We start from the raw sequence: 19,800 nt of genomic DNA on the forward strand, positions 1-19,800 counted from the left end.
AATAAAAGTAATAGATATATGGATCTTCGTTTTTCTACATATATAAACACATAAGTATGCATGAATATATATACTGATGTAATAAAAGCAATAGATATATTAATGTTCATCTTAGTACATATATAAACACATAAGCACATATGAATACATATACTGAAGTAATCAAAATAATAGATATATAAATGTTCAGCTCTGTACATATATAAAACACACAAGCATTATTTTAGCATATATGAATGAATACATATACCGATGTCATATATAAACACATACGCACATATGTATATATATACTGATGTAATCAAAATAATAGATATATAAATGATTCGTTTCCATACATATAAAAACCCATAGTTATATTGACATTAATATGAACATACATACACTGATGCAATAAAAATAATAGATATATAGATGTTTATTCTTCCACATTTATAAACACATACTCACGTATGAATACATACACTGATGTAATAAAAGTAATAGATATATGGATCATCGTTTTTCCACATGTATAAACACATAAGTATGCATGAATATATATACTGATGCAATAAAAGTAACAGATATATAAATGTTCATACCTGTACATACATAAACAGGTAAAGTAAAAACTATATAGTTCACATACATATTCAGATCCATATACATAATAGTAAAAACTACATAGTTGAGTAAAAAACTTTAAACATGTCAACAACAACAAAAACCTCTGCATCATCTTTACAAATGTAAGTGTAATTGAAACGATAAGTTTATTTGCTATTGCGATGATGCTGTTTAGTTCGCGTACTTTACCGTCGAATGTGAAGATATCGTCTATGTTGTATGCGTGGATGTTTTTGAAGTTGTTATTAGTTGTGTGGTCAGTACATGTTGGCGAAAAGATCTTACCCATCATGCAACCATTGATCTGTAAACACTGTTGTTTGTGAAAAATAAAAATAATTTTTTGCAGTGAAAGCTGTAGAAATTTTATTGTGATATGATTGTATGGATGTATGGATTGTGGCACGGATCTTTTGAGAAATTTTTGTGATCGCGATTGATCTATTGTTTATCATGTTTTTGTAAAGTGAGTTGATGTCTGCTATAACTAGGTTTTGGTGTCGTGTGTTTTGTGGTATTCTAGATAAATTGCAAAATTCAATAATTCAGTTTGAAACATTTTACTGATTGTTTTAAAAACTAATTTATAACAACATATATTGGTTTTACAATCAAATTCAAACATATTGCAAGAAAACTGCAAGGTAAAATAATAGCAAAATGAAAAAATTATTTTCGGCTATTTATAAATAACTAGTCTGAGGTCTGATCTAATCTATAATCCAACATAACATAATACATACACTGAAAACTCTAGACGAGACCATTAATTAAAACTGACTTTCAATAAAGCGAGTAGTATCTTCTTCAAGATTTTACATTATGTTCGGTGTCTACTCTACTGTCGCTAGGGAGGGATTAATTTTTTTTAGGTAGGCAAGGTTTCGGTTTCTCATGGATTGAAAAAATTTAACATCGATTATTAATATTTGATAATCGCACAAAATATGTACCGAGTGATTGTCAAACATATCCAAACTTTTAAGTTGAAATGTTTAAATTAAATCAAGATTGTAACTAAATTCATCGTTTTTGTAAAATTTGAAACAAGAAAAAGAGCGATAAAATGGGTGCCATGTAATTTAAAAACCTTATCTATGTACACAAGCGATAATAGATTTTAATTTTGGCGCGTAACTTTATTCTAAAATTCTATTCAAAATACTAATTTTTCGTTGTAAAGTTGACTGTATGGATTGCTTCACATTTCAGGATTACAATAATATATAATTTGTGGCTAAAATATCTGAATTATTGATAATTTGTTGATAATTTAGCTATTTTCAAGTTTAGTTGACACGTGGTTTTGATCAGCTGAATTCTCATGTGGCTTTGTTCAGATCGAATTTTTCTTTAAATTTGGTTTTTCATTTCTGACATAGATCTAGACTTTTTGAGAGAAGAGTACTGGCCGGTGAACCAGCCAAAAGATTGCATGAATGGTGCGGAATGATGTCGCAATTGCTTTCGCCGCTAACCTACCGAGTAAAACAGTTGGAGGGAAGAGATGAGTAGAATTTATTAGAAATCGAAAGATTGAAGACGGACCTTAAATCGGCAAAGAATGTGGCAAAACCTTATATCAGTACTGAATGGTTGATGTAGTCACCAGAGGTGCAAAAAGTGTAAAAAAAAGCCTGCACATTAGTTATTGGTGAGATACAGGAGAGAGAAAAAAGGAAGAAAATGTTGTTATTTACGAAGTACCAGAATCAGGACGAAACCAAAATTAGAGAGATTTTCAAGGCTATAAATAAATCTGACGTTTCAGTTGCATACTCAAGAAGATTGTGATCAAAAGACCCCACAAAACCTGGGCCATTATTGGTTGATTTGACTGATAAAATAAAGGAAATTTTAGAGAATTATCTCAAGTGCTATCTAATGTAGATTTGACTAAATTATTTGAAAACTTGACTGTACAACAAATGTATAACAAATTTTTTTATTACATAAGTGAAGTAATCAATATTTTCGTACCCATAGTCGATGCAGCAAAACGTCGTGATAAAACAGCTCCATGGATCAGCTCACATTTAAAATCACTTATCAAAAAAAAAATGTTTAAAATGACATTTGTAAATCGAAGGTAATGAAAATCTATGTGATGAATATAAAGATTTTTGCAAATATTTAAAATCTGAAATCGACAAAGCACGTTTTCGTTATGAAAAAACATTGGTTGAACGAGCTAAGGATAATCCCAAAATTCCATCTACTTGAAACCCTTAATTTTAGTTTTTATAATTTGGATAATTCTATTCCAGTGAATGTAGTCCTGCTTGATTTTGCCAAGGCATTTGATACTGTTTCACACAAAAGATTATTAGCTAAATTAAATGTTTATGGAACAAATGGATTGGTGTATAAATGGATTGAATCGTTTCTTAAAAACAGAAGACAAAGAATTGTTCAAGGTGAACTATTTTTGATTGGTGGTGTTTCTCAGGGCTCTGTTATTGGTTCTCTACTCTTCATTCTCTACATCAATGACTTACCAACAAAACTGAAAATACATTAAAACTCTTTACAGATGATACCAAAATCATGAAAGCAATATTGTCAGATAACGATGTAGTCGAACCTCAATCTGATTTGAACGAGGCATTTAAGTGGACGCAAGACTGGCTTCTACGGTTGAATATTGAAAAATGCACTGTTATGCACCACGGATCAGGTAATAAAAATGTACACTGCACATAAATGGAATACTTCTTGCTGAATCTGAATCTGAGAGAGATCTTGGAGTGATTTTTTCAAATAACTTGAAATGGAAAAATTAAGTCATCACAGCATCGAACAAAGCAAACCAAATATTTGGTCAATAAAATAATTATTAAAAAATTTGATTATAAATTGTTTCGTAATTTATACCTAACTTTGTTATTCGTCCACTGTAAGAGCTTGCAGTATCAGTTTGCTCCCCAGATCTAAAGAGTAATAGCGAGGTAATCGAAAGAGTCCAACAGAGAGCAACAAAGTTGGTTCCATTTATAAGAAACCTAGCTTACGAAGATCGTCTTAAAAAATCGTCTTGGTGGAAAGAAGACAAAGAGAAGATTTGATTAAGTTGTTTAAAATTATGCATAATTCGGACAAAGTTGATTTAAATAATCGTTTTAGCATAGTCAAACCAAATCAATCAATTAATCAATCAATTAGCTTGTAAAGCGCTATTTCCGCAATGTTCAACAGCGCTCTCAAGAAATTTCGAAAACAGATGGGTCTTGAGATCCGCTTTGAACTTCGTAAGTGATGGAGAAGTAGTCAGAGAAGTGGGTAGAGAGTTTCAGAGAAAAGGGCCAGAAAAAGCATAGATTTGGCAAAAGAGTGTTTAACACGAGTTAAAAGAACTCAAAACGCGAGGCCACAGTTTGAAACATCATAAAGAGTTAATAAGACATAGAGGCCAAGAGAATTACTTATTCAATAGAGTCGCAAATACTTGGAACTCATTACCAAATGAACTTTTTGAGGCACAATCAATGATGTTGGATGAACAACAATCAAGCAACGAATCAGCTGTGCTAGCATGCCTGACAGCATGCTCTCTGGATAACCTCCAAAACAGCATTACTGCTTCTACTATTACATTAGGCTGCGGATGCTTTTGTGTCAGATATATTTTAATATATATATATATATATATATATATATATATAGTATACATTTTTTCAATTTATTACTGTCAAAGCGTCTTCCATAAAATTTTCTTCTCTTAATTTAATAATTGCATAATATTGAATTGAGCTGGAGTTGTTTTTTGCATTGTTGCCCTCGTAATAAATAAAAAAAATAGAACAACATTTTAACTTCACGATGCCGACAGACTTCAAAATTTTCTTCAAATGTTTTTTTTAAAACTGCGTTTTTTATAATTTATTTTTATTCTTGTTATTGTTGAATTATTCATGTATGGGTCCTGATCCACCACCATCATCATCCATCTCAAATGTCTAACTCAGCTAACTCTTGCGTTGTTTTTTCATCATCAATTATTAGATGAATTAATAATCTGTTTGTAATTTTAAATAAGTTATTAATTTATTTGTTTTTAATAAATTATAATTAAAAGTCGATCTTATGTTTTTATGGTGAAATGTCTAAAAATTTGTCCAGCACAAAAATAAGTAAGTAAATTAAAATTAATATTAAATACTATATAAATTGTAAATACTAAATAAGTAGTAAATTTAAACTACTATGTAGTATTAATTTTAAATTAAAACTAAGTGTAATAGTACAGGAGTGATATAGTTTTCTGATTTGGGTTAAAAAAATTAAACGGTAAAATTTAAAATAATTAATAATGTTAATTTAATTTATTTTTATTAGTTTAGGACAGGTTTACAGATTTAGGCAATCAATTTTTTTGAACATAAAAATAAAACTCAGTTTTAGTTTTAATTAGATTAGTTCTACAAGACCTTTACACCTTAGTTTTTTAAATTAAATTACACATGTTTAAATTAAAACTTTTAAATAAAAATCTCAGGGCAAATGCAACATAATAATGGTGCTAATTTTTTTTCTAGTATTTAATTCAAGTGAAGTAATTTGAAAATAATTTAGTTTAAATTTGATATAAAACATAAACTGATTAAGAATGCTCAAGTACTCAGAAATTAAATTAGGTCAAAATTTTATATATAATAATCTTTCAATAAAATTTAATTATTTAATAATTTCTTTTTACATATATAAAAAGGAAAGATTATATAGGAATGTATTAAATGATTTGGATTAGATCTGATGGGTGTTGTTAATGCAAAGAATAACTGAATAATGCTCATTCAAATAATGTTTGAAATTCATAATTGTAAAAAATACATTTTTAGAACTAACATTTATTGAAATATCTACATTTATCATTGATCCAGGTAAGGATAGTGTCAAAGTGACAACAGTTGTGGCAACAGTTGGTTCCAATGGTAATGACCGACCTCAAGAATTGTGCTACACTTCTGTCAAAGTTATCGGTCATGGATCATTTGGTGTTGTCTACCAGGCCAAACTTTGTGAGGCTGGTCAGATGGTGGCCATCAAAAAAGTTTTACAGGACAAACGTTTCAAAGTAGGCACATCCGTGTGCAGTTATTCATCCTCTGTGGAAATTTATTTAATTCTAATTCATCTGTTAATAATATTCATGAAATCAAACATGAAACATCCACTATGTAAACATGTGGATGTTTCATGTTTTAAAGGAAAATTTTAAAGCATGGATTTAGCCTAAGTAGAGGTGCAAAGTTAAGTTTGAGCAACAGAAAAATGATTGATTTAAAGAATAAATGAAACCAGCACTGGGAAATGAGAAACTGGTGACACATTTCAAAGTTTCAAATAAACATAAGGCTGCCTTTCATGCACGTATCTGAGATCTGCCCTGGATGTGGGGTGCATGTGCACTGATCCTATCAGTTTTCCCTAGGTAATTGCATTGCAATATGTAATTTTGTAATTTATTGTAATGTAATCTTGCAATGTGGATCATCATCATTCTACTGCTTTCATTGATGTGAAAGAGTCTTCTAAGAAGTGGCTCGGAAGGTGGGCAGGCTGCGTGGCAACTTAAAAGCAGGAAAAGGAATGATGTTTAGCATATGTCTAAGAGTAGTGTTAACCTTTCAGTGCCGGGAAGTGCTGCTGGACATAGAAGCAGTATTATTAGAATATGTCATCTTTCAGTTGCTCCAAACCACATAACTAGAATAAATTTAACAGCCTTTGCTCACTTTTAACGTTCGAACAAGGAGCTCACTTCCGGAGGAGAGTTAGAGGGTGATTTTATCCCTGCTTCAACCCACAAGAAAGTGTTGTATGTTGGTAAATAGGCCTCCCCTTGCTCCAAACAAATGCACAGGCACTCCAAATGAAAACAAAATCAATCAATCAATCTTCGTTTTGCGTCCAGAGACCCGGTTTCCCGAGGTAGGACGTTGTTTTCTTTGCCATCAACTTTTTGCGCCAAATTAGACGATCAGTTGTATCCATTTCATTTAAATTTAGAGTTTTCATGTCTTGCTCGATTGTTTGCGACCAAGACTTCTTTGGACGGCTTTTGGGATGTGTGCCAGGTACTTCAACATCTGCAAGAGAAGTTATGGCACTGTTTCCACTTCGTTTGACATGACCAAACCAACGCAGACGGTGTTGCCGGCATTCGTCCTTTATATCATCTAAAGCAGCACGACGCAGGATTTCGGTAGATTTGATGTGGTCCTTCAGACTAATTCGTTGCATCTATCGGAGCATTTTCATGTCGGTTCGTTGAAGTTGTTGTTCCAGTTTGGTTGTCATTGGCCATGTTTCTGCACCATATAACAACACCGGACGTATCACAGATTTATAAAGTCTTGATCGTAGTGGTAGTGGGATGTCACGCCGCATCGATATAGAGGCAAGGAGATGCCATTTATTCCAGGCTGCACCATGCGTGCTCGAACGGCAGCTTCAGCTGTTCCAGTACAATCCAGAACATCTCCTAGATATTGAAACGATGTGACTTTCTCTACCTTAATGGCTTCAAAAACAGTGCTATTTCGAATTTGTTGTTGTGGATTGATGCAACCAGGACAAACAAAATTGGACACAATCAGGATTGTTTCAGATTTTGGTATTGCTGAGATGGTGTCAGAGAATGCAGTCCGGAAGTCATTTTTCATTTCTTCTGATTCGCCTGTCTGGTGCGTATGCAGAAAAAATAAATAATCGTTGTTTGCTTTTCTATGCGGAGATTGATCCACATGAGACGTGAATTAATCCTTTTAATATCCAGTACTTCTTGGGCTAGCGGTTCTCTGACAAAAATTCCAACACCATTTTTGGCCGTTTTTTGACCATTCCAGAATAGTTTATATTTTTCTTTGTCTGAGTTGACATGACAGACACCATTCGATTTCCATCGGGTTTCCTGAAGGCAGCAGATGTCAATCCTTCTACGCTCGAGCATTTCTGCGATTTCAATGCTGCGGCCAGTCAGTGATCCAACATTGAGCGTTCCAAATCTAAGTACCATAAAGGGGCCATTCTGAATTTTTCTGCAACATCCCTCCGCTATTGCATGCTTCCCAGGGATTCTTGGCACCCCTTGACCACTTAAGGCCTGCTGGGGACTAGGGGCCGTTGTTTTTTTTTGTGATGGCATAAGAGTAAATTGGGGAAAAAATTGAAAGTACTTGAAAATTTGCTGAGTAGACAGAAGTTGACTAATAATATAATGAGGAGACATTTTGTTGAGAGGAACAAAATTTATCATAAAACGAATAAGTAGCAAGTACTGATTACTATAAACACTAATCATTTATTAATAAAATCATCCCTTTATCTTGCCTGTGAATTGTAACAATTACATCACCGAATAGAACAGAGAGTTGCAAATAATGAGGAAGTTGGATCACCAGAACATCATCAAGCTGCTTTACTTTTTTTATTCAAGTGGGGACAAGGTTGTTGCAGTTTTGTTTTTTTCTTATTTTTAAATTTTTTATAGCAAAAAAACAACCATTTTTCTAAGCACCTTATTTTATATTATTTATTACACAAAAAGCAGTGTACATACATGACCTGATGATAATAATGATTATTTCCAAATAATTTCACGCAACAGAAGGATGAGGTCTACTTGAATCTGGTGATGGAGTTCATACCGGAGACTGTCTACAGAGTGGCTAGACACTACAACAAAAACAAACAAGTCATCCCATTCCTCTACATCAAGGTTCTTTCTAATCAATTTTACAATCCAATGAATGGCTATTTCTATGTATCTATGGCTTCAATTTAATTTGTTTTAATGCAAAGTTGTTTGTTTACTGACATTGTTTTATATATTTTTTGTTTATAATTTTTTACTCAGATTTGAACGCAGCCTGGATGCAAATGAGAAATTTGAATAAAAATGTAAAATTAAGTTACTTGATGTCCTTTCGATTATGCAGTTCACTTATATTTACTACACTTATTTGTTTCTACTAGTTTTTAGTATTAATTGTTCAGATGAGTCTACAGTTATTGATGATGAATTGGTGCTACAACCAATGTTCCAAACTGTTTAAATGAACAATTAAAAATAATTTTAGCTATGCAAATCTACACAGGAATTATGTTCAAACACTGTTTTTTGCATAATCAAATGCATGTAATATTTTACAAAATTTTTTTCCTTCAATCATTTCTCAAAATGAACTTCAGCTCCAACTTTTTATTATGGAAAATCCCTTCCTACCTGAAAATGTGCATCTGGTTCGTTTCGGTTGCTTTATTAACAACTACATCTCTTTTACATGAGTTGAGTCCATGAGGTGACTTGCAAGAGGTACTGTGTTGAAAAGAATAACTTAGCTTATATCAAAGAAATTGTAGGCAACTGGCAATAAGGATTGTGGCAGAGGTTAAGAACGTGAAAGTTTGAACTAAAAAAAGTCATGCCTATTTGTTATCTGTGTTCATTTTTATAGATTGGATTTTAAAAATTAGCACCATTGATGTGTACGAAGAGTAGAGCATATAGGCATATAGAGCAGTAGAGCCCCAAGCGGATAACCGCAATCTTCTCTGCTTGGGGCTCTAATAGGCACAAATGGAAAGCTTTCCATGGCCTTTATCAGTAAAAGTGAGTGGCATGTTATATGATTAGCAAAACATGTCAGAGGCAAATTTAGGGAGGCTGATGAGAATGTATTGCCGACAGTCAAAATATTCGTGATGTGTTGAAATAACGTAGCGAGATATACAAAACTAATATATTTTACATGCTGCAACTTTAAAACTTATAGTAGTAGTTTAACACTCCTTTTAAAATGCATCAATGAATTCTGTAAAATTTAGCAATCAGTAAAAACTGATGCGTCAGTAAACACCGATATATTGGTAATTTTGCGGTATCGGTTTTGTTTTATCTTTCTGTTACCGAATTTTCAACTCACCAATCGACAGAAGTAAAATTATAGCTTGTACAAATCACAAACTGTTATTGTTAACATTTTTGTTGTATACGATTTCAGCTTTACATGTATCAGCTGTTTCGAAGTCTTTCCTACCTGCACTTCTGTGGTATTTGTCACAGAGATATTAAACCGCAGAATCTATTACTCAACCCTGAAAACGGCATTTTAAAGTTATGTGACTTTGGCAGGTAGTTTTGATGTCTTCTTGACGTAATATTCCCGTTAACAACATTTTTATATTCACAGTGCGAAACAACTGATAAAAGGAGAGCCCAACGTTTCTTACATCTGTTCAAGATATTACAGAGCGCCTGAATTAATTTTTGGAGCAACTGACTATTCACCAAAAATTGGTTTGAAATTTCCCATTTTGTTTCATAACATAAATTTCTGATTATTTTAAAGCTTTTATCTAAGACGTAAAAATAAAAGTAATCTTGCGTGTCACATTGCTAGCTGAGTTATTTAAATGCAAACCAGCCAAAAATTGGCTCAAACTACAAAGTGAAAACAAGTTCTTCGGTTAAATAGTATGTTTATTATTTAGAAGCATCTGCATCAACATTCATCTTTAGTAATATTCACACGAAGCCTTTTATACGTAGTCGGCAGTTTGCCACATTAGAACGATATCTAGTCGTGGCCACGTTTGCTTGATGAAATGCAAAGTATATTTTTTGATGTTGATAAACATAACAAAGATTTTGATAAAAATATTCACACAAAATTTCTCCAACAAGACTTATGGTCTGCTGGTTGCGTGATGGCAGAGTTGATGTTGGGCCAACCAATATTCCCTGGAGACAGTGGTGTAGATCAGATTGTGGAAATTATCAAGGTTATAAATATCTCCCGCTTTTTACTTGAGCGTGTAATTCAGATATATTTTATTATGTGTTATTTCATAGCCAAGCAAAGATTTATTTTCGTTTCAAACATTTTTTTTTACTTTATAAGCAAATTATAAAAATATTGATATTTTAGCCGTAGCATCCGTCATCTTGTCATGAACCTTCACTTTCCTTATAATGTTTTTTATAGCATTAACAATATCATAACTGTCTGATTGTACATTGTTGTTGTTACGGATGGTTCAATCCAACGAGGCTTGTCATCAGTTCACTCTTTCTCGATGATGCTGATGTATAATTTTGAACAAACTTCATGTGAAATTATATAACACTCACTCTCACTTTTCTCTCGTATAATTTTATAAATGCGACTTTACAAATTTCAACGCACATTCAGATTTTAGGAACGCCAACTAAAGAACAGATTCGAGAAATGAATCCAAATTATCAGGAATTCAAATTTCCTCTAATAAAAACACATCCATGGTCCAAAGTTAGTTAACTTTAACATTTCTTCATACCATCAGTTGTTTATGTGTGTGTGTGTGACCAGGTTGAATAAAATTTGATTTGATATATATCCATCTGCATATTCTTCATTGTTAGGTCTTCAGACATCGAACAACACCTGAGGCGATAAACTTAATTAGTTCCCTACTTGAATATATTCCATCACGTCGCATTTCACCCATCGAAGCTTGTGCTCATCCGTATTTCGATGAACTTCGAGACCCAAACACCAAATATATGGGTGGTAGAGATCTTCCACCGTTGTTCAACTTCTCTCCAATTGGTTAATATATTATTACTATTATTGTTATTATTTTATTAAGTTGTGAAAGTGTGCATATTATGTTAACCCATCTTTAGTTATGGTGGTTGTTTACGCCGACAAAGTCAATAAAATAATGTTCAGTTCCAATTAATAAAGCTATTATGCCTTTTTATTCTTCAAAAAGGTAGATGAATGTTACCAACATTTTAATAGTTTGTGGGTAGGATCATCCTACCAATGCTATTTAGCATCAAGTCATCTGTATTTTTGTTGTAAAATAGCTGTCAATTGATGTCCCAGATTATGTTCTAGATTATACAAATAATAACTTTTATTCCAACATTGTCATTCACGTATCACTGTTCATTCATCGCATACTCTGATAATTCGCATTAGTAGCCTCAGCAATATGTCTCTTGCTACGTCTGCCATACTCTACCACCAAATGTCTCAAGCTTGGCTCTGAACAAAGAAAGATCGGCTTCCACTTTTACCATCTCTTCTTAAGTTTATTGTTTCAATAAAAGGCTTTCTGTTTTTGAAATATTGAATAAAGTGAATCACAAGCAACATATTTTTACAGCTTATAAGATTAATGTGAATCGATCAGCGCACGCAGTGCGATGGACTCTTTCGTTAGGGTCCATCCATGAAGAATGTCGGGCTTTTTGAAATCACCCATTCCTCCTCACAAACTGTCAAATTTTTAAACTCTCCTTGTAAAGCACGTCACAATTTTTTGTCCCTCTCTCTTCTTGCATTTACCGTTTGCTTGCTAACAATTTAACAAATAAATATCAACTATATTTAATAAATTGGAATATAAAAAAGCACGAACATAACTTCATAAAAAAATGAGAAGTGCATCAAAAAAGCAAATTTCTTTGGCCCCTACGTACTGAACACATAGAGTTTTATAATTTTTTTAAAAGTGTTAACAACTTTTTATTAAGTCACTAGGGAAACTGGAAATAGGCAAGGCAAATCAGGGTGTCACATGAGCTTTTATCCCCCGCCTCTTGTCACAAAGTGTCAAATTTATTGACACCTTCCTTCAAAGCCTGACTTTCGTAATGAACCTTATCTTTTCATCAACGTTCACTTTACATGTAATGTTATTTTCAATGTCGCTCGTCTTTCTTCTTCTTTATTGTGCCTTATCTTTTCAAGACATTAGCGACATTGGCCTCCACAAAACCCGATCTTTAACACTTTGTAGTAGTTGAAATGTGGTGAGGTTCAACAAGTGACACGAGGACTTTACGAATGTTATTCGTTGTTGACCGCGATCTCTTTTTCATGCAATCTTTCCAGTAGTTGTTAGATTTTCCATTCTTTCCTTCCGCATGATGTGACCAAAAAACATTAACTGTCCCTGTCGGATTATCTGTAGTAATTTCCTCTTTTCGTAACCGGACTGTTTTAATACATCCTCATTCGAAGTATGAGAGGTCCAACTAATTTTCATAATTCTTCTCAAAAACCAAATCTCAGCAGCGTTAATCTTTTTTTCAATTTCTTCAGAATTGTCCAGGACTCAGAGCCGTATAGGGAAAATGTAACTCTCTAACAGTTTTATTTTTGCTGATATTCTGATTTTACTATTGGTTATGATGTTTCACATTTTAGAATATGCATCTTTCGCCATAGCCATTCCTTTTTAACATCCACATTTTTTTCCCTAAATTTTATTGACATCAAAGGCAATCAAGAAGTTATAATGAAAACTTGTGCTGATTACCTTAACTGAGGTGCAAGATGTTCAATAATTGTCAAATTAAGCAATAAAACAAAATGTTATATATAACAGAAATAAAATAGCATAATCGATAAAAACAAAAACTATCTACTAATAAAAAGTTTAAGCAGAAATTAATTTGATATTCAAGTTCAGACGAAACGAAAAAAAGAAAATAAACAAAATTTAGTAAGTCATAAAATTCTCAAAATTCAGTCAATTTCAACAACATTTCTAAGTAAACTTTCTTTAACAAAATTTTTGAAAAAATTAATTGGCATAGTTCTAGCCTCAACACTGACAATAGCATTCCATAGCTTTATTCCTCTAACCGACCAATTTCTATCATTTGTCCTAGTTCTACTTATAATAGAGCAAAGCATACCATTATGTCTTGTCAATGAGTTTGAGTATTTAAAAGAGTTTATAAACTTATAGCTTACATTGTTCATATTTTTATATATAAAAACAAGGGTGGGTTATATATATATTGATTTGATGAATGTTTAATATCTTATATTTAGCAAATAGTTGTTTAGTATGATCAAACCTATTTAAAAAAAAGCAAGTGTGTAAAAAATATTTTTGAAGTACTTGTAATTTGTTTATTAGATATTTAAAGGTTGATCTCCAGAATGCATTGCCGTAAATAAAGTATGGGTAAAAAAATGAGTAATAAATCATTAACATTGCGTTTGGAGTTAGCTTGTCGCGTAATTTGTACGCAACGCCAATGACTTTATATAATTTATTAACTATCATGCGTACATGTTGCGTCCAATTCAAATCACTTTGTATGACAATTCCAAGAAACTTGGTAGACTCGACTCGTGGTAGGATAGTGTCACCAATTGTTAGAGACAAGTTAATAAATATTTTATTATTAGTTTTAATTTTAGTACCAATATTATATAACTAAACTTTTTAAGATTTAGAACCAATTTGTTTATTTTAAAATAATCCTGGTATCTGACAAGATGTTCATTCATTTCGCTGAACAACGCCACCGGATCATTATCAGACAAAAATATATTGGTGTCATCGGCATAAAGTACCGTAGTACAACGATTATTCACCAAAAAAATATCGTTCACAAACAGAATAAACAACAAAGGACCCAATATTGGCCCTTGCGGAACGCCAGTCTTGACAACAGACAATGAGGATTCATTACTTTCAACGGAAACAAATTGTCCACATCACATTTACAACCTGGGGCAATCAGACTTCCGAAATAATTGAAGCTGTTGACTTGTTTCACTTGTTTACTATTAATGATTATGGAGCAGATCGGGGCGGTTTTGCCCTTACTGATAATTATGTACTCTGTTTTGTCGATGTTCATGTTAATTTGCAAACCTTTCTTTTCACTTTCAAAAACCAGTTTGGAAACAATTGTTTGCAGATTTTCCATTGAATCTGTAATAAGAGCTGTATCATCAGCATATCTTACATTGTTTGTATTCACGCCTCCAATGGATATTCAAGGTAGATTTTCTATCTTTCTCACGATGATCTTACTATAGAGATTGTATACAGGTCTGGCGAGAATACATTTTTGCCTAACACCTTTCTTTATTTCAGCAAAACTAGTCATCTTGTTACCAACTTTCATCACTGCTCTTTAATCCCAATAGAGGTTTTTGATAACTCGTTTCAATCGTAGAGTTTAATTCCGAATCACATTGAAAAGGGAATATTTTTTGAACAACACTTTTTCAATCATCTTGATTTGAGTAAAGTTGTTGATGGTACGTCTGAACCCAACCATATTTTTTGTTGCAGAAGCTTGCCATCTTCAAATTCTTCCTCTGTCATGAAATACTTTTATTTATCGACGTTCCAAATTTTCACTTTAATATTAAAACTGTAATCATAAATTTAAATCACGTGATGAAACAAACTTAAATATTGAAAATTTGATAGAGTTGACGATAAAGCCGTCGTTGAATAACGTGTTGATACCATCGTACCTCAGTCAGAGCATGGAAACGAACGTCGAAACAACTGGAAACGATCCTCTTTCAACGGATGGAGCAGGTGCCGCACCTCCTTCCTCTCCATAAATAATAATTTGCATTTCAGTTTTTGCTTGCAATTTTTTAAATCTTTTTCGCTAAACTATTTGTATTTAAACATTCGAATGGTTAATCATTAAAACTTCTTTATCTATGTTTCAAGGTTTTTTAAAACTAAAAATAAGAGGTTCGAGAAATCTAATTTAATATCAGTCAATGTTACTGTATATTAGTGTAAAATTGATGATAGTTTATTCCTTATTAACTGCAAATTTTTAGAACTTTTAAGCCGTCATGTGGTAGAACACCGTTAATTTATTTTTAACAATAGTCACGTTCCTAGATATTGTTACGTTAATTGCAATTCATTTTGGTAATATGTTGTTTATATAAATGATCTAGTACAATTGCCATTGTCAACATTACTCAACAACTAACATTTCTGTCCCGGCAAGGTTTTATTGCACTTGTTGAGCTCGTTGCCAATTAAGAGAAACATTCTGAATCTGAGGAGAACGCATAAAACCTTGTAAAAAGTTTATGTAACTTGCATGAATTGTGCTCGAGAGTTTTAAATATCTTTAAGCCTATTTCTCGGTAATATTCAAGCTTTGACAACGCATTATTAATTGATCGAATATTTGTAAAAAAAATTGTCGGTTAAATAAAGACATGAATGAATAATCAGATATATAAAAATAAGCCAATGATCACAAGTGTGGTAATGTAAAGTCGTCGAGGAGACATTTGTTGCTGATGGAATTCTATCCTTTCAGTATTACTTGAACAAATTCTGTGAAAGAATTTTATGAATAATAGTGTTTATAAAAGTTATTTTCAAAAAAATTTACTGTATTAAAAACTAATTTATAACATGCACAAATTAATATTAAAACATCATCCCATGAAATTGTATTCCTGACTTTGTCATTAAATAAAACTTAACATGCCCCGTCACGCCAAGGTTGCATACTTCACGCGATTCGACAACTGAATGGATAAATGTCATAACACGAGACAACATCACTTACACATCAGATCATGATTTAACTAAGAAGTAAACAACAAATTTTTAACTTTGTCGGAAAGGTAAAAAATGTTTGAGGAGACAATATTTTTATGCCATGAAAGAGCAAAATACTTTCAAACCAAAATAAATTTGAATGCAGCTGTTTGTCTGGGGTGCATCATAATTGCAGCGTCTCCAGTCAACTCACTCCTCAAAATTCTCGTCTATCTTGGATTTCTTCTTCTTATCTCTGTAATCGTTTTTCTTCTGTTGTTCTTAATAATGCTACTTCTAATTCCTCTACTCTTATTTTTGATGTACGTCAGGGATCTATCCTTGGTCCTCTTCTATTTAAGTTCCATACAAGCTCGTATTATTAATAATTTGTCTTTTATTTTCTTATATTTATAATTCTTTTCTTCTATCAAATCTCAATAGTGTTATTCATGATTTATCTCTATGTCTCTCTTCTATTATCGCTTGGTGTGACTATATATGTCTTAAGCTAAATCCGTCCAAATTTGAATTAATAAGTTTGGCAAAATACTAGAACAGTGCCTGCGACGCGAAAGTAAGTATGAATTAGATAGTGCACATGATTAAAAAACGTGAAAATACTTTTAAAAATATAAATTTTAATCTAAACCCTAACCAAACCCTATCAAATCTTTTATATAAAACTTATTTACGTGTAAATAACGTGTTTTCAATTGAATGGTAGGCACTGTCATAGGATTATGCCATAAGTTTCAATAAATCTGAAAACTTACTATTTTTTCCTTCTATTGCTTTTTTGACTCTAAAACACTTAATGTTTTTCATAAGTTTCGCAATATAGGCTTTATCTATGGTTTTATCATGTCTCTTTCTTCTCAGATTAATAGTGTTGCTAGAAGTTCTTACTTTCGTCTAAGTAGGATAAACAAACTTTTGCCTTTTCTTGACGATCCTACTCTTCTTGTTACTTCTTTAGTTTTATCTAGGATTGATTATTGTAACTCGCTCTACTATGGTCTTCCTGATTCTACACTCTATCCTTTAAGTAAAGCTTTTAACTCTGCTGCTCGTCTAGTTGCTCGTGCTCTTTTTTTTCTCATTTATCTCCATATATTGTTCTCTTAGCATCGGCTGTCTATAAAATAAAAAATAATTTTAAAAATTTGCGCATTAATTTATAAATGTCAATCTAAATTATTTCCTAAGTACCTAACAAATTTATCAATTAAACGTAAACGATCGTCTTTTTGTTCTCCCATTTTTGTATTAAGCTCTAATGCTAAATCTGCATTTGCTTTTTCTGACCCTTTTCTCTGGAACGTCTCTAACTACTCCTTCATCACTTGCGAAGTTCAGAGCAGATCTCAAGACCCATCTATTTGTAAAGTTCACTGAGGAACGCTGTTGAACATCACGGAAATGGCGTTTTCATTGATTGAAAATACAACGTTATCTGACGCAGTACTTGTAATTGTAATGTAATAATGCAACGATATCAATAACATTTTCAAAGATTTACTATTCTTACTAAAATTCTTCTTGAATGATAAGAATTAAATGAAAAGAGAGCTTACTTTCATAATTAACTTTGCCGTTATGTACGCAGCCAGTCATTTTCAGTAATTCATCAGCTTCATCATCTGTCAATTTTTCACCAACACTTGTGAGTAAATGTTTCACTTCAGCTATAGACAGCTGACCATTGTTTTCCTTGTCATAAGATTTGAACACTTCACAAAGTTCATCCGATTTCTCGGTTGGTGGGTTTGAAACAATTTTAGAAATTAGTTGAATCAGCGTTGATAAGTCAACTTCACCTCCTAAAAAATTTTTCAAATCAAATTTACATTGGTTTCATTAAAAAAAGATATATATAACTTGACATTTTAAGAAATCTGCTAACTGATGGGTCACATCTAAAAAAGGGTATTTTTTAGTATCTCTGTAGGGTGTAGGCATGGCTACAATTTGAACTGGGTAGCCAATCTCATTTGAACAAACATTTTTCACCATAGGACGTAACTTATCTCAAGCACATGCTGGTTCAAATTCCGATTCATAGATTTTCCTCATTCCATTGACTAAGCTAATCTTTCACACACATCCCTTTTTCTTCAATTAGTCATTTTTGTTTTTTTTATACAAATCTACATAATATTCTGTTCATTGAGAAGTAGGGAGTTTAATGCATGTTTGATGAATGCTCATTCACGGAGAAAATGAATATTCTCTATATGAATCTCTTCATATGAAGAATACATTACAGATTAGCCTTCTTACATGAATCTTTTCGTTGCCAATTTAGATGAAGTGCACATCATTGTGTTTTTTAAATATATCAAAATATTCTTTGCAATGTTAAAACTAAAAATATAGAATTAGTCAAAACCAAATGAAACATGATTTTTCTTCACTGTTTTTCCAATCATAAGCAGTTTCATGATCTATTGCTTTGGGACCAGTTGATCTGAGTGCAACATTCTTTTTTTAATTGGTCGCGAAATTGATGATTTTTTAAATTATAAACTATAAAAAAATAAAACCGGCTTTCCCTAAAAAATTTTGATGTTAGCAAATGACAACAATTAAAAGTAACCGCTGGAATAAACTCTAATTAACAAACACAGTCATATAAATACCATCATATTATCACAAACATTTTCTTCATTCAGCAGTTTAATTAATATGTCCTTTTTATTAATCCTCTTTTTATTTTTTATCATTATAAATATGTATATATATTTCTACATTTATATAAATATATTTACACTTGGCTATGAAACAAAAACTGTTTTTTCTTAGCCATGCATCTTTCTACATCTAACAATATTTTAAAACACTGAAAAAATAAATTAACATGAATATGGCTTGAAACCTGTTTGACTAATTTCTTGAGCAATTTCTTGAACTTCCGCCTCGGATGGTTTCAATCCGACAGACCGTATGACAGGTCCCACATCCCGTGAAGCAATCTTGCCACTCTTGTTGTAATCAAACAGCATAAATGCTTCTCGTAGTTCTGAAACAAATTAAAACAATTAACAAAAAACAACAGAATCTGCCATCTACTCTTAACCCAGTAAGTACAATTTTAATAATAAACTATATATATATTGATATATAGATGATTGATATATATATATATATATATATATCAATCAATCAATCTTTGCTTAGCGTCCAGAGACCTAGTTCCCGAGAGGTAGGACATATATATATATATATATATATATATATATATATATATATATTTATATATATATATTGGTAACAGACTGTTGTTAACGCAACATTTCAAAAATTCAACACTACTTTCAACATTGTTAAACTTTTTTATATTCCTTTTTAATTTATTAATTTCAGAAAAATTAGACATTTTATTGTTCTTTAAAAAAATTTTATTAAATAAATTTGCAAATAGCTATTTCGAGTTATAAATAACTCATCTTCAGTGCATTATATATAAGGTATGTAAGATATTTGATATAAAGGAACAAGTAATTATTAATTTATATAAATTATTTAATTAAAACAGAAAACCAATAAAATAAATTTAATAACTATAAACAATATAAAACGCGATTTTTAAAATTTTTTTTAAATTTTAACGACAAGATTGTTTATATTATGGTTGTTAAGGTAAATATCAACGCTCAGCCGAGAAGAAGCGCGAATTAGTTTATTTAATTAACTACATATTATTAATATTATTTTGACAATATTTAAAAACGTTATTATTATTATTATTGTTAACGTTATTATTATTATTATCATCGCTGTGGTTCTTCTTGCTTCTTGTGATATCACAAGACGTTTTTGTAAATAATAACATTTTTAAATATTGTCAAAATAATA

The 19,800-nt window shown here is 31.6% G+C and overlaps 2 protein-coding genes across 2 annotated transcripts; one reads left to right on the plus strand and one right to left on the minus strand.

Moving 5' to 3' along the window:
- Nucleotides 1-5,488: 5,488 nt before the first annotated feature.
- HELRODRAFT_68668 (hypothetical protein) lies at nt 5,489-14,987 on the plus strand (the record flags this gene model as incomplete). The annotated part of the gene is made up of 9 exons (XM_009028940.1): nt 5,489-5,683; nt 7,974-8,057; nt 8,219-8,329; nt 9,615-9,745; nt 9,804-9,910; nt 10,298-10,395; nt 10,806-10,901; nt 11,015-11,201; nt 14,848-14,987. Coding segments are annotated over 9 exons (1,149 nt in total), but the record flags the coding sequence as incomplete, so codon positions are not given.
- Nucleotides 14,988-17,472: 2,485 nt separating this feature from the next.
- On the minus strand, nt 17,473-18,971 carry HELRODRAFT_69120 (hypothetical protein; the record flags this gene model as incomplete). The annotated part of the gene is made up of 2 exons (XM_009029010.1): nt 17,473-17,765; nt 18,821-18,971. Coding segments are annotated over 2 exons (444 nt in total), but the record flags the coding sequence as incomplete, so codon positions are not given.
- Between the last annotated feature and the right edge of the window lie 829 nt (nt 18,972-19,800).

Source organism: Helobdella robusta (genome assembly GCF_000326865.2).
Source record: "Helobdella robusta unplaced genomic scaffold HELROscaffold_6, whole genome shotgun sequence".
NCBI lineage: Eukaryota > Metazoa > Annelida > Clitellata > Rhynchobdellida > Glossiphoniidae > Helobdella > Helobdella robusta.